The 25,106-nt window shown below is 49.5% G+C and overlaps 1 protein-coding gene across 7 annotated transcripts in view; it reads left to right on the plus strand.

The window, feature by feature from the left end:
• SHROOM3 (shroom family member 3) overlaps nucleotides 1-22,368 on the plus strand; it is a 139,051-nt gene extending 116,683 nt beyond the window's left edge. For all 7 annotated transcript variants that reach the window (XM_082759424.1, XM_082759427.1, XM_082759429.1 and 4 more), the window contains 8 exons: nucleotides 951-1,082; nucleotides 3,742-7,003; nucleotides 9,935-10,011; nucleotides 13,445-14,344; nucleotides 15,415-15,930; nucleotides 16,749-16,899; nucleotides 20,511-20,783; nucleotides 21,388-22,368. In XM_082759424.1, coding sequence (XP_082615550.1) covers nucleotides 951-1,082; nucleotides 3,742-7,003; nucleotides 9,935-10,011; nucleotides 13,445-14,344; nucleotides 15,415-15,930; nucleotides 16,749-16,899; nucleotides 20,511-20,783; nucleotides 21,388-21,747 — 5,671 coding nt within the window. In that variant the 3' untranslated portion in view covers nucleotides 21,748-22,368. The remainder of the gene's footprint in view (nucleotides 1-950; nucleotides 1,083-3,741; nucleotides 7,004-9,934; nucleotides 10,012-13,444; nucleotides 14,345-15,414; nucleotides 15,931-16,748; nucleotides 16,900-20,510; nucleotides 20,784-21,387) is intronic.
• The last annotated feature ends 2,738 nt before the right edge of the window (nucleotides 22,369-25,106 follow it).

Consider the following 25,106-nt stretch of genomic DNA (forward strand, 5'->3'; position numbering starts at 1 on the left):
CATTATTCAGGACATGCTGCACTGTGAAGATTTCGGTGAGACAAGGACTTGGAAGATGTGTCAGCGCCTCTTGGCTTCATGCTTTATGGGAGTAGGCGAGGTTGACCTTCAGGCTGTCACATTTGGGATTTTGGTGCTACACAGGTCCAGTACTGCTCCTCGTTCTTGCAGGAAGAGTTGGAAACTGCAGGGATGCGTGCTAGAGCAGGGGAGCGATCCCCATGGAAAACAGGGAGGATTAAAGCCGAGCACAAAGGCTGGGGCAGAGGAGAGTCTGTGCGGCACATTCAGGGTACTTGATTGCTAAACCCCTGCTTCGACTTTCCACTGCACCATTATGTACTTGAAATGAGGTTGTTGGTTGTGTTTTTTTTTTCTTCTGAGAGCTGCTGGAAGCCTTCTTAGTGTCGGTGACTGGCAGAGCCCCCGGCTGGCTGCGCTGTGCAGGACGCAGCAGCAGGACAGCTGCCTGGCTGCACGGCACCTGGCTGGCACATCTCGTCCTGCATTTCTATAAGCACCCAGGAGAGATCAAAACAGCATTGTCTGGGCTTCCACCCCCTGGTGGCATGTGATCCTTTCAATGACTGCACCAGCAGTCACTTCAAAATGAAGGGAACCTTTTGAGAAAAGCGCTCCTTCTGCATCCGTAGGAATCCCATGCTGCCAGCCTGCTCGCTGCATGGTGTGGGAGTCCCACAGGCAGCCCAGCCTGAACTGCTGCGTGGGGATGCTTGTCTGCCCGTGCTCTTTGGTTTGCAAACACGAGGGGGGACGTGTGGTGTGAGTGCTGGGAATGGCTCATGATTCGCTCGGGAAAGACAAAAATGTAGCAGTGAACAGAAGTGAGCGGTAGCAATTTTAAATGCCTCTCGGTGTTTCTTCACATTCCTCTTCCTTGAAGGAGCTGGCCTGCTGTTTACATGCAAAATCCTTCTGCTTTTACCTAGGCGGAGTGAAACTTCAGGCCGACCTCACTCCTGGCATTCAACCAAACTTGCGGAGAACCAACCCGATCCCAGCATGATGCAAATATCTCAGGGCACGCTTGGCATCCCCTGGCCCCAGTCCTACCACTCCAGGTAAGCACTACACAGCCGCGGTCCTGTGCTGCATGTAGCCAGAGGCGTAGAGCCATCAGCTTTTTTCATTTCTTATTTTTCCTCTTTTTACATACCTTACGTGGGTGTAGAATCAGGCTCCCAAGCTAGCGTGCTTCTAAGCCATCCCACAAATCCTATGTCTTTATTTCCAGTGTCACACTGCCTTCGGGGGAGGCTCTGCCTCGTACCCAAGGATCTGTCTTGGTGGTGCTGACTGCAGGGTCACAGTCTACATCTCGGGCTCAGGAGTGAAGGAAGGGGACAAAAGATTTGATGGCAAAATGTTACCATCTGCCTCCATACAGCTGGTGGGTTTACAAACAGACAGGGTTAGGATGGGAGGCAGGAGGGTTTCTCTTCCTCTTTGGTTACCCTGATAAAGCAGATGTGTATTTCTCAGTTAAGTGCTCTGTGAGGCGATTAACACCTATGCAATTAATTGCTTTCAAAATTCCCCTTCCTGCCAAGATGGGAGCCCACTGCCAGCACATTGAGGTTCTGGGTACTGATACAGGAGTTGGAGTCCTGCTGTGCGTCCTGTAAAGTGTCCCCGTGCAGAAACACAGCAAATTTATTTCCCCAGCAGGGGAAAAGAAATCCAACATGAAACCGAACCTATTAAGGAAGATAAAGGTTTGGCAGCAGGGCTGCTGCACCCATCAGCATCGCCGAGCCGCTCTCCAGCAGCATTGCATCACTGTCAGTACTCCCAGGGTGAGAAGTTCAGCCAGGGATTTCCTGCTTTTGGCAATCCCCTTCTGCAGGGGTCAGATTTACCATAACTAGGCAGTCAGCGCGGTGCTTTGTCAGCCCCCTGAAGTCTAAACGAGTAACCTCAGTGCTGGTAAATGAAGGTTGGGTGCAGGCCCTCTGGTTTTGGCTTTGGCTGTGGCAGAGGGAGACTAGAAGCAGTGATGCGGTCCCAGTGCAAGGAGTGCTCAGTACAGGGAGAAGAGCACCCAGGGCAGACAAACCCCTTGGCCCCTCTGAGGTACTTGGTGTTGAGCCCTGGGCCAGCTTGTGGGGGAGAGGACAAGTTTAAATTCTGCCCTTGGAACATTTTCCCTGGAAAAGCAGAAGGGTTTGGGGAGCAGGAAATTCTCCTTACAGCCACCGGGATTTAAACCTCACTTCTTCTACAGCCTGGGCAGAGGGGAGGAAAGAGAAAACGTGGCATTAAAAAAAAGTGAGCGGGTGGTTACAGAACAAATGTATGTTCCTGACTGGCCTTCGGCGCAGATCATCCTGTGGTGTATTCATTTCCCACCCCAGGCCTTTGCTTCCCAGCCACAGCTCCTGGCAGAGCATTTGGCTGTCTCCTGGGAGCCTGAAGAGGAGCACGGGGAACACCTAGTGGCCAGCTGGCCGCAGCTGCACCGGGCATTGCCAGGGAGATTTTTTAAATATTTTGTTAAACATTTAGTGGTGCATTCAGATGAATAAACCAGAAAAGGCACCTTAAGTCCTAGGGCTGCTGTGCATCCCCAGCTGCCCTGCTGCATGAAGCAGTTTTGGGTTTGTTACCCCAGCAGGGTGAGGCACATAAAAATGGTGAGGCACGTAGAAATGGAGCTTGCCTTTCTTCTGCCAGCCGAGGCTGCAGCTTGCACCCTGGCAGCCCCAGGCTCCATTCCTGCTTGCAGCTCAGAGCCCTGTGTGGGACAGCAGCTTCTCCTCTCCTGCTGCTTTCCTGTGGCTCTGCCAGCAAGGCACCTGTAGCTGCACAGGGAACCAGACAGAGCCGTATCCAAAGGAGGGGAGCTGGGAACAGAGGGAGGGAAAGCAAAATCATTGGGCTACACTCCACAATCCTCCCTGCATTTGCTGGAGTCTGGGAGGAGAGATTAGCCAGGGGGAAACTCCGCAGAAATTTGTGATGTCCCCGTGTGAGGTATACAAGACCTGCACCCAGCACAAGGAGCTCCCTTCCAGCTGATAGAAAGATCTCTGAACATCCTTCTTTCTGAACACTTCTCTGGAGGCCACGAATCCTCTGTCAACACTGACGTTTCTCGGAGCAGGTGCCAAGGTGCCCCTGTACCTGCGGAGTGCCATGGTGAGGGGGCTGTTTTTAAACCCTTAATATTGTCGCCCCCCCCACTTGCCTCCACGCACAAACACATGCATCTCTTCTCTGTCTCGTCAGCTTACTCTTTTTGCAGCAAACAAACTATCCTCGGGACAGCTGAATTTCCAGGAAGCCTGCCAGGGCATAGCCTTCATCTCCATAAAAAGGAATGAAATGGGGAAAAAAGGAAGAGATTAGATTCCCCCCAGAACTCCTCTCGAACTCCTCTCCTCCTCCTCGGTGGCATCGGCCCTCATTCAGCTTCCCAAGTGCTTAGGATAGGTTTGATGGGTGGGTTTGATCCTCCCTGGCTCCAGAGATGCCCTGTCTTTCTGTCTGTGCTTCCCTCCTCCCTCCCCGCTGTGGTAAATAAGAGCCATGTGTTGCAATGTCAAGCAGTTCCTCTTTGTGAACTGGGATGACTGCAAACAGGGGATGGAGCAAGGCCCAAATATGGGTTTTCATCTGCACTTCTCAAAGCTAAACATCTTGCTTCTGAGCTCACTTATAAGTTGTTGTGCCTCTCCTCCGCTCACAGTGGGATTTCACTCTTCTCTCGCTCTTCCCCAGCTCCTCAACCAGCGATCTCTCTGGTTACGAGCATGGCTATCTGAGGAGGAGTCCTGACCAGTACAGCTCCCGGGGCAGCATGGAAAGCCTGGAGCACTCCTCCCCTGGCTACCACCCGTGCCACCTGTCCCCAGCCAAATCCACCAACAGCATCGACCAGCTCTCCCACCTCCACAGCAAGAGAGACTCGGCCTACAGCTCCTTCTCCACCAACTCCAGCCTCCCCGAGTACCCTGCCCCGCCGTTCGGCAAGGAGCACTCCTGCTCCACAGACAGCATACACTCCCGGGGCGGCCCGCAGGAGGGGATGAGGCAGGCTGACATCAGGTACGTCAAGACGGTCTACGACGCCCAGCGAGGGATCTCGGAGGAGTACGAGGTGAAGTCCTCTGCCTTGCTTCCCAGCACCGAGGCCCGGGCCCCGCTGGACGGCCGCGGCCACGGCAGGCTCCACGGCTTCAGCCGGAGCAACGCGGCTCCCTCCTGGGCGCAGCCAGCCCAGGGCTCCTCGGACAGTGAGAGCCAGCCCCCCAAGGGGCCTCCCTTGCCTCCCGCTCGCAGCGACAGCTACGCGGCCATCAGGCATCACGAGAGGCCCAGCTCATGCTCTGGCCTCGATCTGAACAAGCCCGGCCGAACCCAGTCGAAAGGGGCCTGGCCTCTTGCCAGCACCCACTCCCAGGGGCCGCTGCTCAAGAGCCACTTCGGAGAAGGGCACCTGCACACGGTGCTGGAGAAGAGCCCCGAGAGTAGCCCCACAGTGAAGCCCAAGCAGAGCTACTCCCAGCCCGGGCAGCCCCTGCTGCCTACAGGGGTCTACCTGGTGCCTTCCCCAGAGCCGCACTACGCCCAGGTGCCCCAGCCTTCCGCGAGCAGTAACGGGATGGTTTATCCAGCTCTGGCCAAAGAAAGTGGCTACTCTGCGTCTCTTCCCGTCTCGTACGACAAAGGGGCAGCCAGCAGCACGCTGGGCTTTGACGAGAATGGAAACCAAAGCACTGCAAACAGGTCGACCGTCTTCTACCAGCCCCTGGCCGCTGAGAGGAAGCATGATGCCGCAGCCAAGCTTGTCCAGCAAAAACCTCCTAACACGGCAGGCCCAGAAGTCTACCTGAGCACATCGAGGAAGGAGGAGCTGCTGCCACCTTACAAGGTGGCACACAGCAACCGCGACACCGCAAGCACTGCCCAGGCCTCCAAACACAGTTTGCAAGCCCCGCAGCCCCAGCCGAGGGATGCAGGTGAGAGAAGAAGCCCTTACCAGCCCAGAGAGGACTGGGTGGCTGAATCCCAGGAGGACAGAAATGGCAACACGCAGATAAACGAGAGAGACGCTGCCGCTCCCCACCAGTGGGGGCACAGCAAGGCCAAGCAGTACGGCTTCTCCTCCTTGCAGAACATCGCAGAGAGCGCCAGGAGGCAAAGCAGCTCGGAGCTAAAGGAGACACCGCCAGGTGAGGGTTATGCCAGCGCCAAGCTGTCCTTCTTGAACAGCGGCAGCAAAGAGGAGAAGGACCAGAGGGGACAGGGGCCCAAACAGTGGAGTGATGCAGACCCGCAGGCCTTTTTGAGGCAGGAGGAAGAGGGCACGAGCGTGGCCCCGTTCCATGCTGCCGAGCCAAAATACGAAGAGCCCCCTTCGCCGCAGCACCAGAAAACCTCTGATTTTGGGAGGAGCCGGCTCAGTTCTAGCAGCACCCAGAGCGTTCCCTACGGAAAGCCAGACCCCATCAAGTCCCGCTGCTCTGTACTGGAGAAGGTCAGCAAGTTTGAGCAGCGAGAGCAAAGCACTCAGCGGCCCCACAGCGCTGGCGTTCCCAGCTTCGGCCAGCACTACGGGCCCAGCAGGGCGAGCCAGCCCCCCAGCACCAAGAGCTCCCTGAACAGCCTGGAGGACACGCGCTGCAAGCTCGGCTCCCGCGAGCCCGTCCAGCTGCTCGGGGAGCTGGGCAGGGTGTCCAGCCCCTCTGTCAGGAATGGGAATTTGGACGAGGCTCACTGGCACTGCGTGGAGCTGCAGATGGCAGCTTCGGCGAAGCAGACGAGGTGCAGTGAGTTCTACAGCCCGTCTGCTGAAAACGAGGTGCAAACAAGGGCGGCTCCGCTGCCACGGAGCAGAAGCACGTTCCAGCTGGGAGGGGAGCCTGAGAAGGAAGTCCTCTGGAAGGACAACGTCCAGGATGCCCACGGGTCGCAGCTGGACACGCCGTTCAACAGGGCCTACAGGAACAGCATCAAAGACGCCCAGTCCCGGGTGCTGCGGGCCACCTCCTTCCGCCGCATCAGCCCCCCCTTTGGGAGCACACCCACGAGGACAGCCCAGCGGCCTGCCTCGGCCCACGTGGGCGTGAGGAGCACAGCGGTGTCTCCCCACACCCCGAAGGAGAGGCACAGCGTGACGCCGACGGAAGGCAGCCTCTCTGCCCTGGACTACACCAAGGCACAGCACGTCTCGCGCATCGGGGGCCGAAAGCGGCTGACAGCGGAGCAGAAGAAGCGCTCTTACTCGGAGCCGGAGAAGATGAACGAGGTGGGCATCTCTGATGGGGAGCCATCACCTTTCTCCTTCCAGAAGAAAAGCCTGAATTTTATCTTCCCGGAGCGCACAGTGGCTGACAGGCGGAAGATCTTTGAGGAGAGCAAAGCTTCTTCCACGGCCAGCCTCTCCAAGCCGGAGCTCAAGCAGCTCCAGCAGAACGCCCTCGCCGACTACATCGAGCGCAAAACGGGGAAGCGGCCGTCCTCGCAGGACGTCGGGCTGCTCAGGGAGCGCTCCCACAGCTCCTACCTGCAGGCGGGAGGCCCAGACAGCCAGAGCCTTTCCTCTGCCTCCAGCATGAACTCCCTCCAGGACCAGAACCTCTATCGCCGCAGAGAGTCGGTAGAGCGGGTAGGCAGGACGGGGCGGATGTCTTCTACCCTTCCTCCCGGGCTCGTGGGCTGCTTTGATGTGAGCGGAGATGAGCAGAAGAAAGGGCACCGGGACGGCTTGCTCACGAGCCGCCCCAAAACAGACCGGTGCTGGGATCACAGGGCCAAAACGGAGCTCACCAAAGGCACGCAGACAGACCCGCTGGGCCTGCAGGGCCAGCCTTGCTTTGGGAAGCAGGAGCAGGGCTTCGAAACACCCTCCTCCAGGAAATCTGGGAAGTCAGTGTCTGTGGAAGATTTGCTCGACAGGTGCGACAATCGGCAGAGGAAGGGGTGTGTCCCCGTGCACACGCGGTCCAGATCGTCTCCCACAGCGGATAAAAAACACCAGGTAGGTGCAAACGGGATCGTGTTTGGGAAAGCAGGGCCCTCCAGACCAGGGAAAGAGGGGAGACGTCAGGGAACAGGCTGCTGCTCTGTCACAGCAGTTACTCCTTTGGTTGCAGTGGTTAAATGCTTGTTGAAGTGCAGATGGTTCGTTCCATTTACATCACCGGGACACTGGTTTAATGCTTGCCAGTGGGGTGCTGCTGCTGCTGCTCTGCTTTCCTGCTGCTGGGGCTGCTTCAGGGATTTCAGAGCTGCTGGCATTTCAGTGCCTGTGCTGATGATAACGTGCTTGTGGCCTTCCTGCCCCTACCAACCCATCCGAGGTGTCCCAGTTCACCTGCCAGCATCACTGGGGAGGCACTGGGACGTTTCTGGTGGGGTGTGCCATGAAGGTGGTCACAAGGTGGTGCTGCCACTAATCTTGTCTCACTTCCCTAGTGCAAAGCACAGAACCTCAAAAGCTGCTTGAGGTTCTGGTGCTCTGCCCCAGCTCCCACTGTGGCCGACAGTGCTGGGAAGTGCTGGGCAGAGACACGGCCAAGTAACCACTGTGTTTGCCTCCAGCCCTGGGGGAAGCAGTGCAGAGAAAACCCCACGCAGACGCCGGCCGCTCTCTCCACGTCCCCTGCTTGGTGGTTGGGAACATTGCACTGATGTCACCAACGGGGAATTTGACTGCCTCTGCTGACAGTAAATAGCAGAAACAGGCGAACTGCTTAAAGAACAACTGTCCAGGCCAGCTCTCCAGCTGGCTGAAATCTGGTCGGGCCTATTTAGGTCCTCGCAGCTGGCGAGCCATGGGGATTTGCAGCAGTGGTGGGTCTGATGCCGGGCTCCATCACAGGGAGGGGGAGGAAACAACCCAAATGGGTGGGCAGGCTTCTCGCTGCAAATAGTCCAAGTGTTTGGACAGCCTCACATAGTTCAGGGACAGCTGAGACTGGGGACACCTCCTGCTGTTCCTCCACTTGTTGCTGGCCCAGAACAAGTCGAGGTGCAGCGAAGTGGCACCGAGTGAAGTAATGGAAAGGGGGCTACAGCGAGAGCACTCCGCTCTGCTCTCAGACACAGCCCAGACCAGGGTGCAGGGGAAGGAGCCGTCCTCCCAGACCCGTTGTGTGCTTCCTTCTAAAGGTCCTCTCTCAACAGACCTCAGATCCCCTGCTACATTTTTAAATCAAGAGAATGCAAACGCAGCTTGTGACTATCAAGTAACCAGAATGTATTCCCAAAGCCACTACTGTGGGCAACTTCGCAGCACTTGCCAGTCCTGAAGCCTTGTGTTCAGTGGGAGGACAGTCCTCAGTAAAGAGTTAGGGTGAAAACCACACTGCAGCTCCTCTGCCTACAGGAACAGTCAGAGCAGCAGCAGCAACAACAACAACAACATCCAGTTAGAGGAAAATCACTACAATGTACTTCTCAGTGCCGGGTTGGACAACACAGCCCTAGTTCGTGTCCCCCAGCCTGCTGCCTCAGGCAGGGGACAGACAGGGAAGTTCTTGAGATCTTTATGTTCCCCCTGTCAGCTCATTTTTAATCTTGAATACGTTCAGCAGACAAAGCAGAGTTTCTGCCTGTTGGAAGCTGACTCAAGGAAGACGATGAACAGCGGTGCAGACCCGCTCACGGGGTCTTAGTTCAAGTCCAGAAAGAGGGTAGAGCCCTTCCTGCTGTTTTCCAGAGTGATTTGTCTGTATCCACTTCTGGAGTGAGGAAAAGCATATTCTGAAGTCCCAGTTCAGGAAGGCATGTTTGACTTCAAACATATACACCCAACTATGTGTCTGTTTGTAAAGGAAGTATATTTGAGTGCTCTTAGCTCAGTTTGTTTCTCAACTGTCTCCAATGCAAAACAACAGTTACAAAAGTCAGGGACAAAGCTAAAGGAACAGGGTGATTCTTTGGAGACCTCGTGTGATTTTTTTTTTTTGTGGGAAATGTTTATTTCCAGTTTAGCAGCAGACTTGTCTGCCTCACTGTATATTTTTCAGGGCCTTGTGTACAGTGTATAATGTTCCTTTCAGGCTGCATATAAATCACATTGCAATGTCACTGCAGGAATTTGTTTAAAGATATAAAGAAATTGATAGCCGTGTGGAATTATTAGCTCTAGTCTTCCGAGCAGATTCTCAGCCTTCCTTCCCTTCTGCTTTTTTAGTCTGTCTCAGCCCGCATATCTCCCAGCTCCTGGCCTCCTAAATCAAGATCTGCTCTTACCCTTGCCCTGCAGCAGCACTGTCCAAAGAAGCAAACAACTAGGGGTGTGGGGAACAAGCACTGAAATGCTGTGTGCTGATGAAAAGGTCATCTGGGAGAAAATACCAGCATCTTCAAAAGCAGGCACAGCATTTGCTTTCGTGTCTCATAACAGTCTGGTGTCCTATGGCAGGAGCTGTAGGGCAGAGAGAATCCGATTTATGAAGCTATTTCAAACCCAAAATGTTTCTGGTTTTAGATAAGTGCCCAAAGAAGAGGTAGGTCCTGCACTTCAGTTTTCAAAAGAACCAAGTGCCAGCCTGCGTGGTGTTTCTCAGCACCTCTGCTTGTGTCTGGAGTTTGTGTCCAACCTACGTGGCATTCAGCACCTCTCTGCAGCAGTTTGGTCCTGATTTTGCACTGGACACAGTTCGTTCACTGCTCAATTTCCCTGTTTCAGGCTGTTTTAATGATGTCTCAGCCTCTTGCTTGCATACAAACCAGCAGTGAGCACACAGGTCCCACTGATACCTTTGGGCAAGCTCTCTTACAAGAGGCGAGGAGTAGCCGAGAGGTTCTCAGAAAGTGCTCACCTGGATAAGTCTGCCCACCAGTTCACAGTTTTCCACCCAGCACTATATGGCACATGCAGTGCTTTCATACGAGGAAGCACCAGTGTTTTGTTACTTCCTTTTGATTCCTGCTTGCTGCTAACACCACCTTTGCACTCCAGGAGCTGCTGAGAAGGGAAAGCAGTGAATTTGGCGCCATGGTGAGAGATCCTTTCTACGTGATCAGCGCAGGAGCCAGGTAGGTGTACATTCATGTCCCCTTTGTCGCTGCAGGGCCAGCTCTTGTCACCCTGCTGCCAGCTGCAGTTGCGATGTGTTGTCTGTGTAAGCAGGTGGGTAGGGACAAACCAGAGCAAATGTCTGCGTGGACACGGTTCTGGGTGTGCTGCGCCCAGCAAAGGTAGAAGGAGTAAGTTGCTGAGAGCTTTTTTTGGCCGCTAGAGACATTAACTCTGTAAATTCCTCCTCTGCAATCCTGCCATTTCGGAGCCTGTTTCTGCAGCAGCAAGTTATGTACCTACCAAAATGTGTTTGATCTGCTGTTAGAACTCACCTCCAGACGTTATCCTAACTGAAGGATACCAAAGGAAAAACTACCAGGCTGCCCCACTCTGTCTGGCTTTCTCCAGTGCAGGGTGCTGCCTCCCCCGGAGCAAGAGAACATCTGCGTGGACTAAAATGGAGAGATCTCATTTATTTGGGAGCTTTGTATTTAGGCTGCTTTATTTTGCACAGGCAGGACATTTGCTCGGCAACAGGAGAGTGAAATGTTTTTAAAAATAGAAAAGTGTAATCATAAAACTCATAATATTAGGACTTAGGTAACCGTCCACTTAGCAGCAGATTGTTTTGAAGTTCCCTGGGACTGAAGTTGATCGTGCTGTATTTACTTTTAAATAATAAATAGCTGTTTGCCCTGAGCTCCGAGTGCCCAAACAGCTAAGTCATATTACAGTAAAAACCACCAAGAGGGACTAAAAGAATTGTTCACAGTGGAGCTCTTACAAACTTTCAGTAAATGTTGTCCCACTCCGTTGTCACACTGGCAGTTAACACTGCTGTCTCCAAAGGTTTCACCGTGACAGCTGGAAGCAGAGGAAGGCTCCTAGTCTAGCTGGATCTTACTGGCTATTAATTTTTGCCCCTAAGAAGACATAGATGTTGTTTTAGAGTTCTGCCTTCAGGCACGTCCTTTTGTGATTGTTTAAAACACATTCTTTCTCTTCAATTTGGACCAGCTTTCTCCTTTTTTTTTTTCCTGAAAGAACAGCACAGCTTTTAGTTCATCCTGCCTTCCCATTTCTTCTAGAGTTTGCATTTCATCATTCTCAATTAACTATTTTCTACCTTATTTATTTTTTTAACCTAACCTATTTTCCAAGTAATGGGATGGAACAGCCAGACTGAAAAAAAGTTTTTTTGTGGCATGAAATACAGGTTTCTCATCTTCATGCTTCATTGGACAAAGATTATTGGTATTAATATAACAGTTTTATGATGTTTCTGCTACACGTCATGCATGCTCTGCGAGCATTTTTCTCCCGGGAGGTGTGACGTTGCTTTCCTTTCTTGATCACATTTGGATTTCCCCAAAGATGGAACAAAAGGATGGGAGAAGACAGGAAAAAGCCACTGACTCTCAGGACATGGGTTCCCAGCACAAAGGCTGCAGAGCACTCCCTGTGAGCCTTGGCTGTTAAATGAAGTGGGTTTTGTGTTGCTGAACTTGGAGTGAACTAAATGAGAGTGGGCATGAGCTTAGGAAGTGAGTGGGCTCTGCCTGTGCGTTCCTGAAGCCATAGGCAGTTTTGCATTTAACTCTGAGTGGGAACAAGATCTGAATCCTCTGCAGACTGAAAGGGACGGGTAGCACAGGACCTTAACCGTATGCCAATGATTCACAGAAGGATCTCTGCTGTCGGGTGACGTTGAACCTTGTCCTGCTCCAGTGTGAGTGCGTATGTCACCATCTGGGCTGTGGGATTACTGCAGCATCTTTAATCCATCTCTCAGGAGATGCAAATCTTCGTCCTGTGATTGTCAGCCCCCAGTAGCTATTTTCTAGCTGGTCTTCTCACACGTAACCGTTACCATCCTACCTCTGCCTGCAGCATGCTGCATGCCTGGGCCCTTCAAGGGAGGCAGTATCAAGCAGGAGGAATTACACTTCTGTGTTCCCTTGGGACACAGCTGTTTAATGTGCTGGAGAGGAGATGGGACCATCTCTACTGCCTTTCTTAATGGAGGAAGGAAAGCTATCAAATGGCCAAGTTACACAAGCCCTGGTCTGCGATCATCTGGTCTTGCCACACGTGCTGTGCTCTTACACTGCCCCGCAGGTGCTGGCTCAGAAGCCCTGTTGGGAATGGCTGTTTTTCTGCCAGTTTAGAAGCCACAGTTGCCTCCACAGTAGGAGAGAGCTTTAAATTAGAGAATTACCATCTGGTGTTTCTGACAAACATTGAGCATCTGAAAAGAATACACATTGCTACTGTCCAGGAACCACAGACAATACCAAGATCAGTCTGTCTGGGAAGTTTCCCCACCCCCAGGCAAAGGCTGCCAAATTCTATTCTCAGTTACGCCAGAATAACGCCAGAACGACCCATGTGTTTGACAAGGTTGTTCTTAATTTGTACCAGCACGCCTGAGAGCAAATTTGGGCTCCAAGTCTCAAACATCACGGGCTGGCAGCATTAGACTGTTCAAACAATGAGTCTTGAGAACAGAAAATGCATTGGCAATTCAGATTTATTGTATTTTATTGTTTTATGGTAGGCCTCATGCTTTTAGGCCATCTTCTCTTGCATCTGCTAGCGCTATTATTACAGCTCATTTTGTTTTCCAGCTAAATTGTCATATGAGCAAGTAGGTTTGGCAACATATTCTGAGCAGGATCCTTTCTTCAAAGGCCAGACACTATTTCTCAGACTCACATGAGAACATTTTACAAGGCATGGAAAGAATAATTTAATCTGCTGACTTTGCAGCCGTAACATCCTGTTGTGGTTGAAGTATCTTGGCTTTGTTTTTTTTTGTAACACCTGCATATATAAATGGAGCTCTTTTTCCTAATGGGATCCCAAGGTTGTAAGAGCTTTTTTATTATTATTATTTTTATCCACAGTCAAAATACTGCATTTTTTGCTTCACTTTGTTCTTGAAGACAGTCGAATCATTACAATTGTACCTTCCCAGAAGGAACGGATAATGCAATGGCAAATGTTTGGCCCATAAAACTTAAATTGTGAAAGTTATCAGCAATTGAGAATAGACTCTGGATGTAGATAATGTTAAGTCGTCTTCCTTACTGGGGTCAGTACCTACCCCATCTGTAATAAACAGAGTTCAAAGTGAGGCTGGAAGGGAAGCCAGCTACTCGGGTTTTCCTAAGGTATTTTTCTGCTGGGTTATTGCTGTGATGTTCAGTGTGTGTGTGTGCACATGTATGTGATGTAGCACACGCTGAAAGTGATGTGAGATGGTGGGTAGGAGTGGAAATTAGTAGACTACATTCACCTCTCCCTTCAGTATCACAACTGCACCTCACCTGGATCAGCAGGCACTGACACAGGCCTCAAATGGTCGTCTAACTTGGTTTTTAAGATGCACGGTAGCTTTTCCTGCTCATTGATTAATTACTGAAGTGGTTTCTCTCTTGTTTTTTATAGGTCTTTCAGCAAGAAAGAAAGAAGCCACTCTGAAAAAATGGCGTTTCCAAGTTATTATCCCCATCCACTCCATGGTAGCGAGGTTGCCACCAGGTCCTCCACAGTGACCGAGAGCCATAAGACCTCAGAATCTTCCAGGCAGGATACCAGGACTTCTGCATTTGTCCCATCTCCAACAGAGGCAAGGAGTCACTATCCGGAGCAAAAGCAAGGCTTTAAACCCACGGTCCTTCCTCTTAATCCATATGCATCCGGCCGGTCCTCACCTGCTACGCCCACACAGACTCCCTCAGACTTTCTGACTGCAGATGACAGCCAGGCCCTGAGACAGCACCATGCCAAGCGAGATGCTCTTCCCCCTGAGAGCAGTGGTGCTACACGGGCACAGTCTCTGGATGCTGTTCAGGATAGATCCCCCGAGTCTCCTGCAGAAGAAATCATGTGGAGAAGGAAAGCAGGGCTGCCGCACAGATCCCTCCCTGCCAAGGTGATGTGGGCTCATTCAGTCAAAGACAACAGCTCACCACCAGCTGTGGTGTCTCCTCCAGCAGCTGGGCCGAGGTTCTCCCAGAGGTGGCAGTCCCTGCCGACACAGAGCAGCACTTCTTCTGACCCAGAGACTCCTTCTCCCCAGGAGACCCACCTCCGGATCTCGGAGTCATGCCTGCAGCTCACACCCCCGCCGTTGCTGCAGGACGATGAAGACGACGAGGTGTTTGTCATGCCTTCCCAGCTTGGGGGCATCCCTCCACCCTTCTCACCCCCACCGCCACCCCTTCTTCCTCCTGAGCTGAGCTCTTGCACTTCTGTGAACGGCACAGAGGAATTCCCACCTCCTCTTGAGGGGCATGGGGCAGCTGGAGACAAATCCACCAGGCTCCCAGAGGAGGACAAAGCGAGGTAAGGGAGAGCTGTCGCACCGCGTCTCAGGCATTGCAGGGCCATATACAGTAAGATATGCAGGGCTGCAGCTGAATGTGACTGATCTCCACAGCTCCGCGTGCCACCACAACCCACCCGCAGCTGCTAGCTGAGCGGGAAGCTTGCGGAGGATTGCACGCATTACAAGGGGAGAGGGACAGACAGACAGACTCGCTGCTGCTAGGCTTTGCTGGCTGCCAAGAGCGTTGTTAAATGATGTGGCCGGGACAGGGCAGAAAGCTAGAAGACAACAAGTTTTGTGGTCCATCAGCAGATGCACTGACAGGTGCTTAGCGGGCAAAGCAAAGAGGGTGATGAGTGAGGAAATACCCTGGTCTCATTCTCCCTGCACTTCCTTAGTGGGTTTCAGTGGGGTTGCTTCTCACTCACTCCAGCATGAAGAGTTAAAATGGCTGCTTACTCCATCCAGTCATTGCGTTTTGAGAGAGAACTATGAAAATTTGTCTTTTTCCAAACTGTTAGACTTCCCAGAGTACATTTTAGACCTGGCATGAAACAATCCTGTTATGAAACAGTGAACATGTGCCAAGAAGTGACAACACAAATATGTCACAGTAACTCTGTATAGTGAATTTTTCCTGAAGGATGGGGTTTTGGGCTGGGTGCCCAGCTGGTTTAACTCAGCACAGCTTCCCTTGCTCCCAAGGAAGGAGGAAGGATCCTTCCATCAGAGAAGAATCTGGCCAGGGCTTTTCCAACAAAAAAAGGGCAAATCAAGTGTGGACTGTTCAGGCTGGCATTCAAAGGTGCTGGGATTCAATGTCCCCATTCCATGAGCAGAAAACAGACTGACTTGTCACTCGCTGGTTCTGTGACGGAATGACAAAACAGCAGCATCCAGGTTAAGGGCACAAAGTGCATCTGGCACCCATAGCTTCATAGTGTGGGCTTTTCTGTGTTGAAATGCAAAGACAGAAATGAGTGAGAGAGAAAGAAAATGTATTTGTCTTAGGCCTTCATCATCTGTTCACAGAAATCCTGTGTGGTAAGTTTACCTTCATCTCACAGAATTTTTCTGTCCATAACAGCTTCAGAAGCTTTCCCAAAGCCCTGGCCAAGAGGGAGATAACAGGGTTGGGCACGAATATCGGTGCAAAGAATTGGTCCTTCTCACCGCCTGCATCAAAGAGGACTAGTTCTCCACCTGCTGTGGATAAGCAGCACCACTTACCTGCTTCTTCTGAAGGGCCTCAAAGCTCTGACAGACAGCCCACAACTCAACCTGAAAGCAACCACAGAGAGCCAGCAGCTAACACCGGAGAGTCAGAAAAGGGCAGCCCAGACTCCGGGACACTCAGCACAGCTCCTCCAGTGAAGACAAAGAAAAAGAGCCCAGAGGACCTTAAGTCAGAGGCTCTAGCGAAAGAGATCGTCCATAAAGACAAGTCTCTGGCTGATATCCTGGATCCAGACTCCAAAATGAAGACAACCATGGACTTAATGGAAGGGCTTTTCCCCAGTGGAACCAGCTTGCTGAAGGAGAACAACATGAAAAGGAAGATGACACAGAAGAAATCTATCAGGACAGCAGCAGAAGATAACACGTAAGCACTCTTTGTTTGGCTTCTGGGTTAACGTCACAGCAGAACTCACTGCTTGCTTGCTTTTAAGGACAAGACTGCCAAATTTTTCCTCACTGGCAGAGTGAGTTTCTCAGGTCCTAGGCATAAGGACTGGCAGGGGGCTTCTGAATGCCCTTTCTCGTGAGCTTGACTTGCATGGCCTTTGAGCTCACCTCTCTGGGCCACGTAGAAAACAATGCCGAGCTTGGTGACCGGACAAGAAAGGAACCATCTCTGGAGGTGTTGTTTGATTTTGCTTTCTAAATTTTTGTAATCAGAAGCAATTCAGTCCAAAGAACACAGGTACAACAGTAAAATCAGGACCAAACCAGTGGTGGGCAGAAAGCTCATGAGAGGCCCAGTTTCGAAAGGAGGGGTGGGGGTGTCTTCTTACTACAGACAGACAAAAAGATCAGCCCAAGTCATGCAGTGTAGCAGAGACTTCCAAAGGATAGCTGGAGAACTACACAGCAGTGAGTGGTAATGCATGATGGTGCCAAATAAAATGATCAGTTTGCCCATCACCAGCTGAGCTGAGCTGATTTTTCCCTAGCAAGGATCTGTTCCTGGTCAGAGCAGTTAACCAGTCAACACTTAAAACAGAGCAGCTGTGCTGTTCTGCACAGGGAGAGCGATGAAAGCGGCTGAGGTGCACCCTCTGATGGTGAGAATCAGCCACTGCCTTCGTGGTTAGCAGCACTGAGAAGGTACCAAAGAGGGAGTGCTGGAACACCGTGGATCTAGGCATGGGAAAAGTCAGGCTCAGACTGACCTCCTCCTTTCTCTTCACTGTGGTGTAGGAGAGAAGAAAAGGAAGCTCCCGTAACCCTGCTCACCTGCCCTGCCTATTACAATGTTTCAGCACCCAAAGCAGAACTGCTGAATAAAATCAAAGACTTGCCGGAAGAAGCAGGGGAGGAAGAGGAGCTGCTGGACATCAATGAGAAGAAGGTAAATTCCAAGTACACACCATCACTTGCTGTTTGCATTCCTGAAATAATAAGAAACCCTGAAGTAAAGTGCATTTCTATTTGATGTCAGCATTTGGCTGATACAATCCTCAGTTGCACGGGGGCTGGATGCATTTAGGCTGCTGGTGAAGCTTCACTGGGGTGACTCAGACTGAGTGAAGAGGGTTAATCTGACTGCACATTTGAGTACAAATCTTGCACAGCCCCGAGGCTGGCCTGTGTTGTGCCAAATGGTGAGCGTACAGGTTGTAAGAGACAGTCCCTGTCCCGCAGCAAGGAAGTAGAAGGCAGAGGTGGAGTTACTTCAGCAAGCTCGGCTTAGAAACAGGAACAGAGTCCAGCTGGTGACTGCACTGTCTCGGTGCGTGAGGTTTCACCCTATGATTTTCCTCCTGACCAGAGCTAATTTACTCATTTTACCTGCTGCCTGCACACACCACCTCCAGAGGAATGTTGGTTACTCCTTTTTCCCACGCCTTACTGTTTTCACTGCTGCACTGAAAACTGTGCTCCTCAGCAGTTCAGTCAGCGCAGCCTCGGTGCGATGACTTGGGTGGGGAGGGGTAAAGCAGGGCAGGGGAGGAGGAAACCTCCTCCTCTTGTATTGAGGCGATATTTGAGGAATGGCCCTGCGATTCTTGCTGTAGGCTTGCATGCTTTGCCTTCCAGGGCATTTGCAGGGCCCTCTAATTTGATCCTGTCGTTGTCTCACATTGGTTACCTGCTAATTACAGATAAGTTGGGAAGCTCACAAATCTCAAGGAGTCACACACAGGTTACTTGCGTGTCTGTGCCTCTCTTTACACACCTATCAGTTTCACGTCAAAAGCAGCTATGCCTGTCTGTAAATCTAAAAAGTCCTACCTTGACGTGGACAGAGTAACACAGCCCATGTTTCATGCTGTTTGTCAACAGAGTTTAAACATACTGAAGGACAAAAATACTTGTGCAAGTCCCATATGCTGTAAATACAGTCCTTAATTCCTCCTGTGCTGAAATCTGCACTGGATCTTTGTCTAAGTGCAGGGAATTCATGCATCTCTAGCACAGCTCCACATTTTCTCTCTGGATCCTCACTCCCATGCCAAGGGTAGTACAGCAGAAGATAGGAGCCTGGGTGGTGTTCGGGAACGTGCAGTTTGTCCTGCAGCTCTGACTTGGAGAGCTTACCTCTTTTCTTGATATTGCCTTACCATTTCTGCTCTCAGCTTTTATGTGCTAAGCAAAGGATGCTCCCTACTAGGCATTAATACAGTGACAGATACAATGAGATCTCCACTGACGTGCTCCATAACACAAATCATCAGCAGGGAGTGAGTAGATTAGCTCTTTGAGCATCTGAGATGCAGGTAGGCCCTTCTCAGGTCTTTAGGAGCTGTCACACCCCGCTGCTGGAGTGGTCTAAAGACGCTCAGTGCCTGCCATCGATACAAATATCTGTGGTCCTGCACATGTACAGATAACGTGTGTGTCATATGCTGCTTGATTTATCTGGCCCAAGCTGCTGGTTGTAGAGTGTGCAGCTTCTGAGGTAACCACAGCCCACCGTGCCTCTAGTACTTGATTGATTCTTGGGGTGCCGTTCACTTCGAAATTGACTGCCTGCTGATGAAATACAAGGAGGACGATGCTCCAAGGAGTCAGCGGGCATGCTGCAAGGATCTGACAGGCTGGCCAGTAAATGTGTGCCTGCCACTGGAGGACACGTCCCGAGCCTCAAAGGTTACGTTGGCATGGAAAAACAGAAATCGATGGGAGTGATTAGGCCCAGGCAGCGAGATCTGTCTGGCATGTTCATGGTCTATGTGAAATAACATTTGCATAGGCATTATCTGGGAAGGCAGCTACTCTGAGAGGTCATTTGGGTAAACTATGCTCATTTCCATTGTAAATGTGCAAAAGAGCTATGTTGGTTTGGGATCTTAGGAGAGTCACTGCTTAATGAATACAAAGCAGTTCCTGTCCAGCTCCCAGGCCTTCAAGAACAAAGGTACTTTGCCCCTGGCAGTCCTGTAGAGCAGGCCTGCACCTTGTGCAGATCTTCCGGAGCAGGTGGAGTGACTGCCACCTCTGAGCAGCTCAGGCCTCCTGAAAACCTGCAGAGGTCAATGCCAGACTTTCTGTCCAGCCCACAGAGCCCAGCAATAGGGTTTTCTCCCCTGCCATCATAGTTGTTGAGATTGGATCCCTTCTCCACAGGAGTTGGTCTGGTAATTAATTGGTTAGGACCTTGGATCTTTCATTTGGAAGTGGCATTGGCATCATAGGCTAAGGAAAGGACAAGTGTTGGTTCTTGTCCCTGGATACTACCTGTCATACTGAGGGGAGAATCCAAGTAAAGGAGTTTTGGCTGTCCCTTATCCTACCAGGTGGGATGTAGTAAAACACCACTTTTTCCCTCTTCTCCCCCTCGACTACTCTACTAAGAAATGGCATGAGTTACCAGTCATTCCAGCATAAACCTGGTAGCTGACATATGTTTTTAGAAAATATTTCTCACATTTTATTAAGCTTTTGTATATATGCGGAAGCTGCCAGTGGACTAGTGCAGCCAGAAGCCTGTGAGCTCCAGAGCATGCACAGAGTGTACCATCTAGTGGTGTCTGCCGCAACACTGCTCTTCATTTCTTGGCTGCAAGAGCAGCCCCCAGCCTGACCAGTGTTTAAAAATCCTCTTTCCTTTGAAGTACAGTTTCAATCCCACTTGAAATTAGCATCAGTTTTGATGGAAAAAAACTGTGCTAGTAAACTTTGAGAGAATATTTTCAGGCAAGTTTATGATTTATTTCTGTTTAATCCTGCAGCATCGGTATGCAGAATAGATTAACATACATGTAATGGTGCCTCATCAGTGCCTGAACTGAGACTGAACGTAGAAGAGTACATAAAAGAGACTGAACATAGCCCGACCCTTGCTATTTCTGCTCTCTATGCTCTCACTTCTGACAGAATGGAAGCAAAAATTGCAAACCTCAGGCCACAGACTTCTGCTTTTGCATATATATGTCTTTCCTCTAAATCCTAACAGAAATTAGGATCTCCAGCACACGTGCAGCAGTGGTGGTTCTGGAGTAACTGAACCCTGGGGGCCTCCTTTGCTTTGTCAGTGAAATAGTTGCCAGCATTGTCGCAAAATAAGTGCGTGCTCTATGTCTTTGATCAGTCACTAAGAAAATCACAGGCTGGGACGGAGAGGTGGGAAGAGGCAGGAGATATGGTTGTAGCTCTTCTCTTAACAGAATCTTTTGAAGGAAGGTGCATACGGTTATCCTCTTTCAGACATATGCATCTGGGTATCAGAATCTGGCAAACCAGATTGGATGCTCTTTTTGAAGATGTTCATTGATGATGGAACAAATATATCTTCATGTAATCTGATCAGGTTATCAGATTCAAATTATCAGCTAAACGCGGAATTTCAGAGTTTTCTCTGTTCCCTGCTTATTGTCTTCTTTATGTTTCCTTTGTCACTCATTGCTGACTTGACCCTGCTCCTCAGGGACTGTAGCCATATCCTCTCGTTGTCGTCATCCGTATGAGCAGTGTGATCATGATAATAACCGATGTGGCAATGTGTTTCCCTTCTGACAGGCTGAGCTCATCGGGAGCTTGACCCACAAACTGGAAATCCTGAAGGAAGCCAAGGAAGGCCTGCTTGCAGACATTAAGATGAATAATGCTCTTGGAGAGGAGGTGGAGCTGTTGATCAGCGAGCTATGCAAACCAAACGAGTTTGACAAATACAAGATGTTCATAGGCGATTTAGATAAGGTGGTGAACCTCCTGCTCTCCCTCTCAGGACGCCTGGCCCGGGTTGAGAATGTTCTGAGTAGCTTAGGGGAAAATGCCAACAGTGAAGAGCGGGTACGTATCTGCACAACCGTAGCATCTTGGTCTTTCTCAGTCACAAGAACCTGCTTGTATAAGCTAGGACCTCCAAAGGCTCCCAGGGAGGCAGGTGCCTCATTGATTTTGTGTAAGCGGTAGCAAACACGGTTCTGTCCCCAGGAATCTTGATCCCAGTTTGTACAAATATGTCAGATCCTATGGCTTTTACCTCGAAACAGTGGCTGTGTTTGGCACAGCATGTCTGTGTGGAAGAGGGACTGTGTGGTGGTTTGTATTGTGGAACAACCCACTGCCTTTTACCTCAGCTGCAGCCACATTTTAACATTCTTTGGGTGGCTGTAAAAGACGAAGCCAGGTTTTCCTGGTAGTTGCTGCTTTTGAGCAAGTTTTATTGACGTTCTTGGGGTCCTTTCCTCCCCACATTGACTAGAGCAGTTGCAGTCCTGTTCAGCAGGATTCCCATTCATCCATCCTCCTTCCAGAGGCTCCTGACTCTGTCCAGGAGCTTAGCAGCCATCGTTCCTCCCCTAAAGGAGGCAAACAGTAGTGGGGGGAAGAAGAGGGGAGATAAGTGAGTTTGGTGCTGCTGATACTGAAGCGCTCTCTCTGGTATGTGCAGAGTTCTCTGAACGAGAAGAGGAAACTGCTGGCTGGCCAGCACGAAGACGCCCGGGAACTGAAGGAAAACCTTGACCGTCGAGAACGGGTGGTCTTGGAGATCCTGGGCAACTACCTCTCTGAGGAACAGCTCCAGGACTACCAGCACTTTGTAAAGATGAAGTCCGCACTCCTCATAGAGCAGCGAGAGCTAGACGATAAAATCAAACTGGGTCAGGAACAGCTCAAGTGCCTGATGGAAAGCCTCCCCACAGACTTCACACCCAGGGATGCAACAGCAGCAGCCGCCCTAGCTGCAGCACTTGCTACCTCCGCCGGGGTCGGTGGTAAAATGCTTCCAGTGGTCTCATCCTCACTCTAACCTTTCCCATGTGGTCCTGGGCAAAGTCTTTCTGCTTGAGTCTATTTAATCCAAGTACTTTGGAGATGGTTCTCTACAGTGACAATGAACAGAGGTTTAAAACAGGATTTCAATGAAGGAAAAAATAGCAATAATAAAGGTTTTATTTTCCTTTCCTTCCACCACTGCTTCCTGGGAACTTAAATCAGTCTGGAGGGAACTAAACTGTATCTCCTCCTAAACTATATCTCCTCCTGCCAGAGAAGAGGAATTCTCATGAGAAATAAACACGTTACCTTTAATAAAAAACATCACCTCCTTTTTTTCCTCCCTTTCCTGCCTACCTGGCACCTCATTAAATAATGAAGGATCTAAAAGAATTAAGCCTTAAAAATAAAACCAGCCCATTCTACTGAACATTAATGATATTTATATTTTTTAAAGAACAAGACAACGTGTAAGTTTTTGTACATACTCTAATCAGTTACTTGATTCTACTTTGTTCTGTATGTAGAAAAGACATTTAATTTTGTATTTTGTGAAAACATTAATAAAAAGAGGGAACCCCAAAGATAGTCATGCATTAGCCTGGAACATCTCTTCATGGTTCTGTTGTTGTTGGTTTTTAATATAATAAAGGGCTACCGGAAGAAGCTTCAACCTGTTTCAACACATGCTGAATATACCAGTAAGTGTCCTTATGAAAGACATTTTGACCAGGAAAATACAATCTTTCCTCTTCGGGATCTTTTGATCCAATGATTCTAGAGTTTAAATATGCTTTTAAGAAAACTTGCATCACAGGAGTCCAAGTTAGCATGAAGTAATGAATCTTGCTCTTTACTCACTGTGGAGGTTTGGGAGGAGTCTGTTTGAAATAATCAAACTCATGATCTGTGTTACTGTTGCAGCCTGTTTGCATTTCTGTGAGATGAGAAGGAGATCTCTAATGGCATTATTTATAGGCCTGTTTTTGTGAAGGGATGATGTGCAGTAGGACTTTTTTCGTAAGTAGTATCTCATTTGAGATCCTGAACCTACTTCATCAGAAATTGATTTACAAGCCAGAGGAGGCATTAACTTGAAATCCTACTATATTTCCTACTCAGTCCAACCTGGAATAACTAAATGTGCCCAACTGAACTTTGCTGTATCAATTTACCAAGTGCTAGGTGATTGTTGCAAGTTTGCACACAGCAAAGCAGATTGGGGCAAATGCTCTTTTTCTGTCTGGGACGTTGCTGTCCTCTCTACTGAGCTGCATTGCCATTTAAATGAAATGGCTAGGAGCTGCCTGAACAGATCACCACTGCAATTGATGAGCCAGACTTGGGTCGCCTGTCTTCTAACCTTGCAGAGATTTCCAGCTGTGGAAGCAATTCAAGTTTCAGCCTTTCTCCAGGGGTTTGCATCGTTCATTGCATACTATCTTGCCATCAGGATCAGAGCAGAGATTTTAGTCGTGGTTTTTAAGATCATTCATTTTGAATTTCATGCCCAGCACATGACTGAAAATTACAACAGTTATTGCTTTCAGTGCTAGTTTTAAATCCCCGCTTGTTTTTTTTTTGAATAGCTCACGTAGCTCTTCCACAGGCAGCTTGGCAGGCGGAAAAAAAAATACCAGTGCCCTTTTGTCATATCCAGCATCAATTCTCCAATTCCCCAAAATAAAACCTATTTGATGTTTTAATGCTTTTTGAAGCAGCAAGTGACGTGACAGCAAACATTTTATTCACTGCTACTGAGCTTGAAATGCTGTTCAGGCTTATACAGCATTTCATGAGAACCCTAAGCAGGAGAACTCATTTTTATGCCTTAATAGCTGAATCAAAAAATTGGAAGAAAAGTATTTTGGAGGTAATTCAAGAACAATTCTTTGGGATGTTTTCAGGAAAACAGTGGGGGGAGCTGTTTCCAGCCAATCAAAACATTTAATTTATTTTAAAAACAAAACAAACAAAAAACCTTCCACAGTTCTTTTAGTTTAGCATATTTGAAAGCCGTGCTCACTTAGATTTTTTTTTAAGCCACCCTTTCATCTTACACATACCGAAACCAATGAAAAAAACTTGGCAGATGTGGCAGGCTTTTGTGAATCATTTAGAACTGGCCGACATTGTCTTTTCCACTTACTGTGTCCTGAGAAAGAAAGTCCTGCAGTCTACCCTCAGGCTAGGAAGAGCCTCCCAGCTAAGCAGGGTCTGTCTGTGTGCTGCAGAAACCAGCACCCATTTCAGAGGCAGCACACTGGGCTGCGTGGGCTGCAAAGTCCAGCCACCCTTGCCCACGTGTACTGCAGGCAGCGACACCAATTTTCACTCAGTGTGCTGGCATTACGCTGCAAGTCAAGTGTTTCCAAGTGGTGGGCAGTCGGCCAGCCTTGCGGTGGTGGTATATAAGGCTTTACTAAATAGTGTGTAAAACTGTTTCTTTTGTAGGGTTTCCAGCTAAAACGTTTGAGGTTAAGGGTTCATGGTGGTTTGCAAGAAATTCAGATGTTTGGCATGGCTCTGCACTCCGCCAAGTTTGGGGATTCCTGCTAAGAAAGTCCTGCGTGTGCTCCCACTGTACACACAAGCATGAGTTAATGAGGCAAGTGATAGTAATTTATGTTTTTATAATAGCTGAGATCTTCAGGTGAAAAATGAATTAAAGCCCATATCTCTTTATCATTAGGGAAACAGCCTTTGCACAACTTTTTTCAAAAACTGCTCCTCAAACTGCAGGATTTGCTGTTTGGCAGAAACACATCTTGACTTGTATTTGAAGGTAGCCAACCATTGGCCAAGCCAGTAGATTTATTTCCTAGTAGATTTATTTCTCAGTGCCTTTAGCAAAAAAGGGAGACCTATTCATTTCTCCTTACCCACTTTGTTTTTCTCTTGTGTTCTTAAAACTGGAGCATAATGGAAACTCATTTCACAGAATGATGGCATAATTTCATGGGACTGGAGTACCATGGGTAGAATTTAACAGTTATTGTCTAGTCCTTATATGCTTACTGAAACAAATCTGAATTTGGGGTCTAGCTATGTGAGATTTCCACATCTGAACCCGTAACTACATGGCTACAGTGGCAAAAACCTGCAAGCTAGATACAGAGAGTGTGATTTTCATTACTAGCCCTTCCCTAAAATGCAGTGTCCCACTTATCTCAGATCTGGGGTATTTCCCCTTTCAGCTGCAGCACAGGCTGAAGCATTATAGCATGCTCAAAGCAAATTATTCAAAACACATCTTGCAACAAACAGTGGTTCTCAACAGGTGGGCATTTTAGCTAAAAAGGAGCGTTATTTTTATAAATGAAACATCAATTTGGGATACTGGAATTGAATGCTCCACCTTCTACCCTACTGTGGGAATGGTGGTGCTGCGTG

The sequence above is a fragment of the Aythya marila genome, assembly GCF_965140915.1.
Source record: "Aythya marila genome assembly, chromosome: 4".
Classification (NCBI taxonomy): Eukaryota; Metazoa; Chordata; class Aves; order Anseriformes; family Anatidae; genus Aythya; species Aythya marila.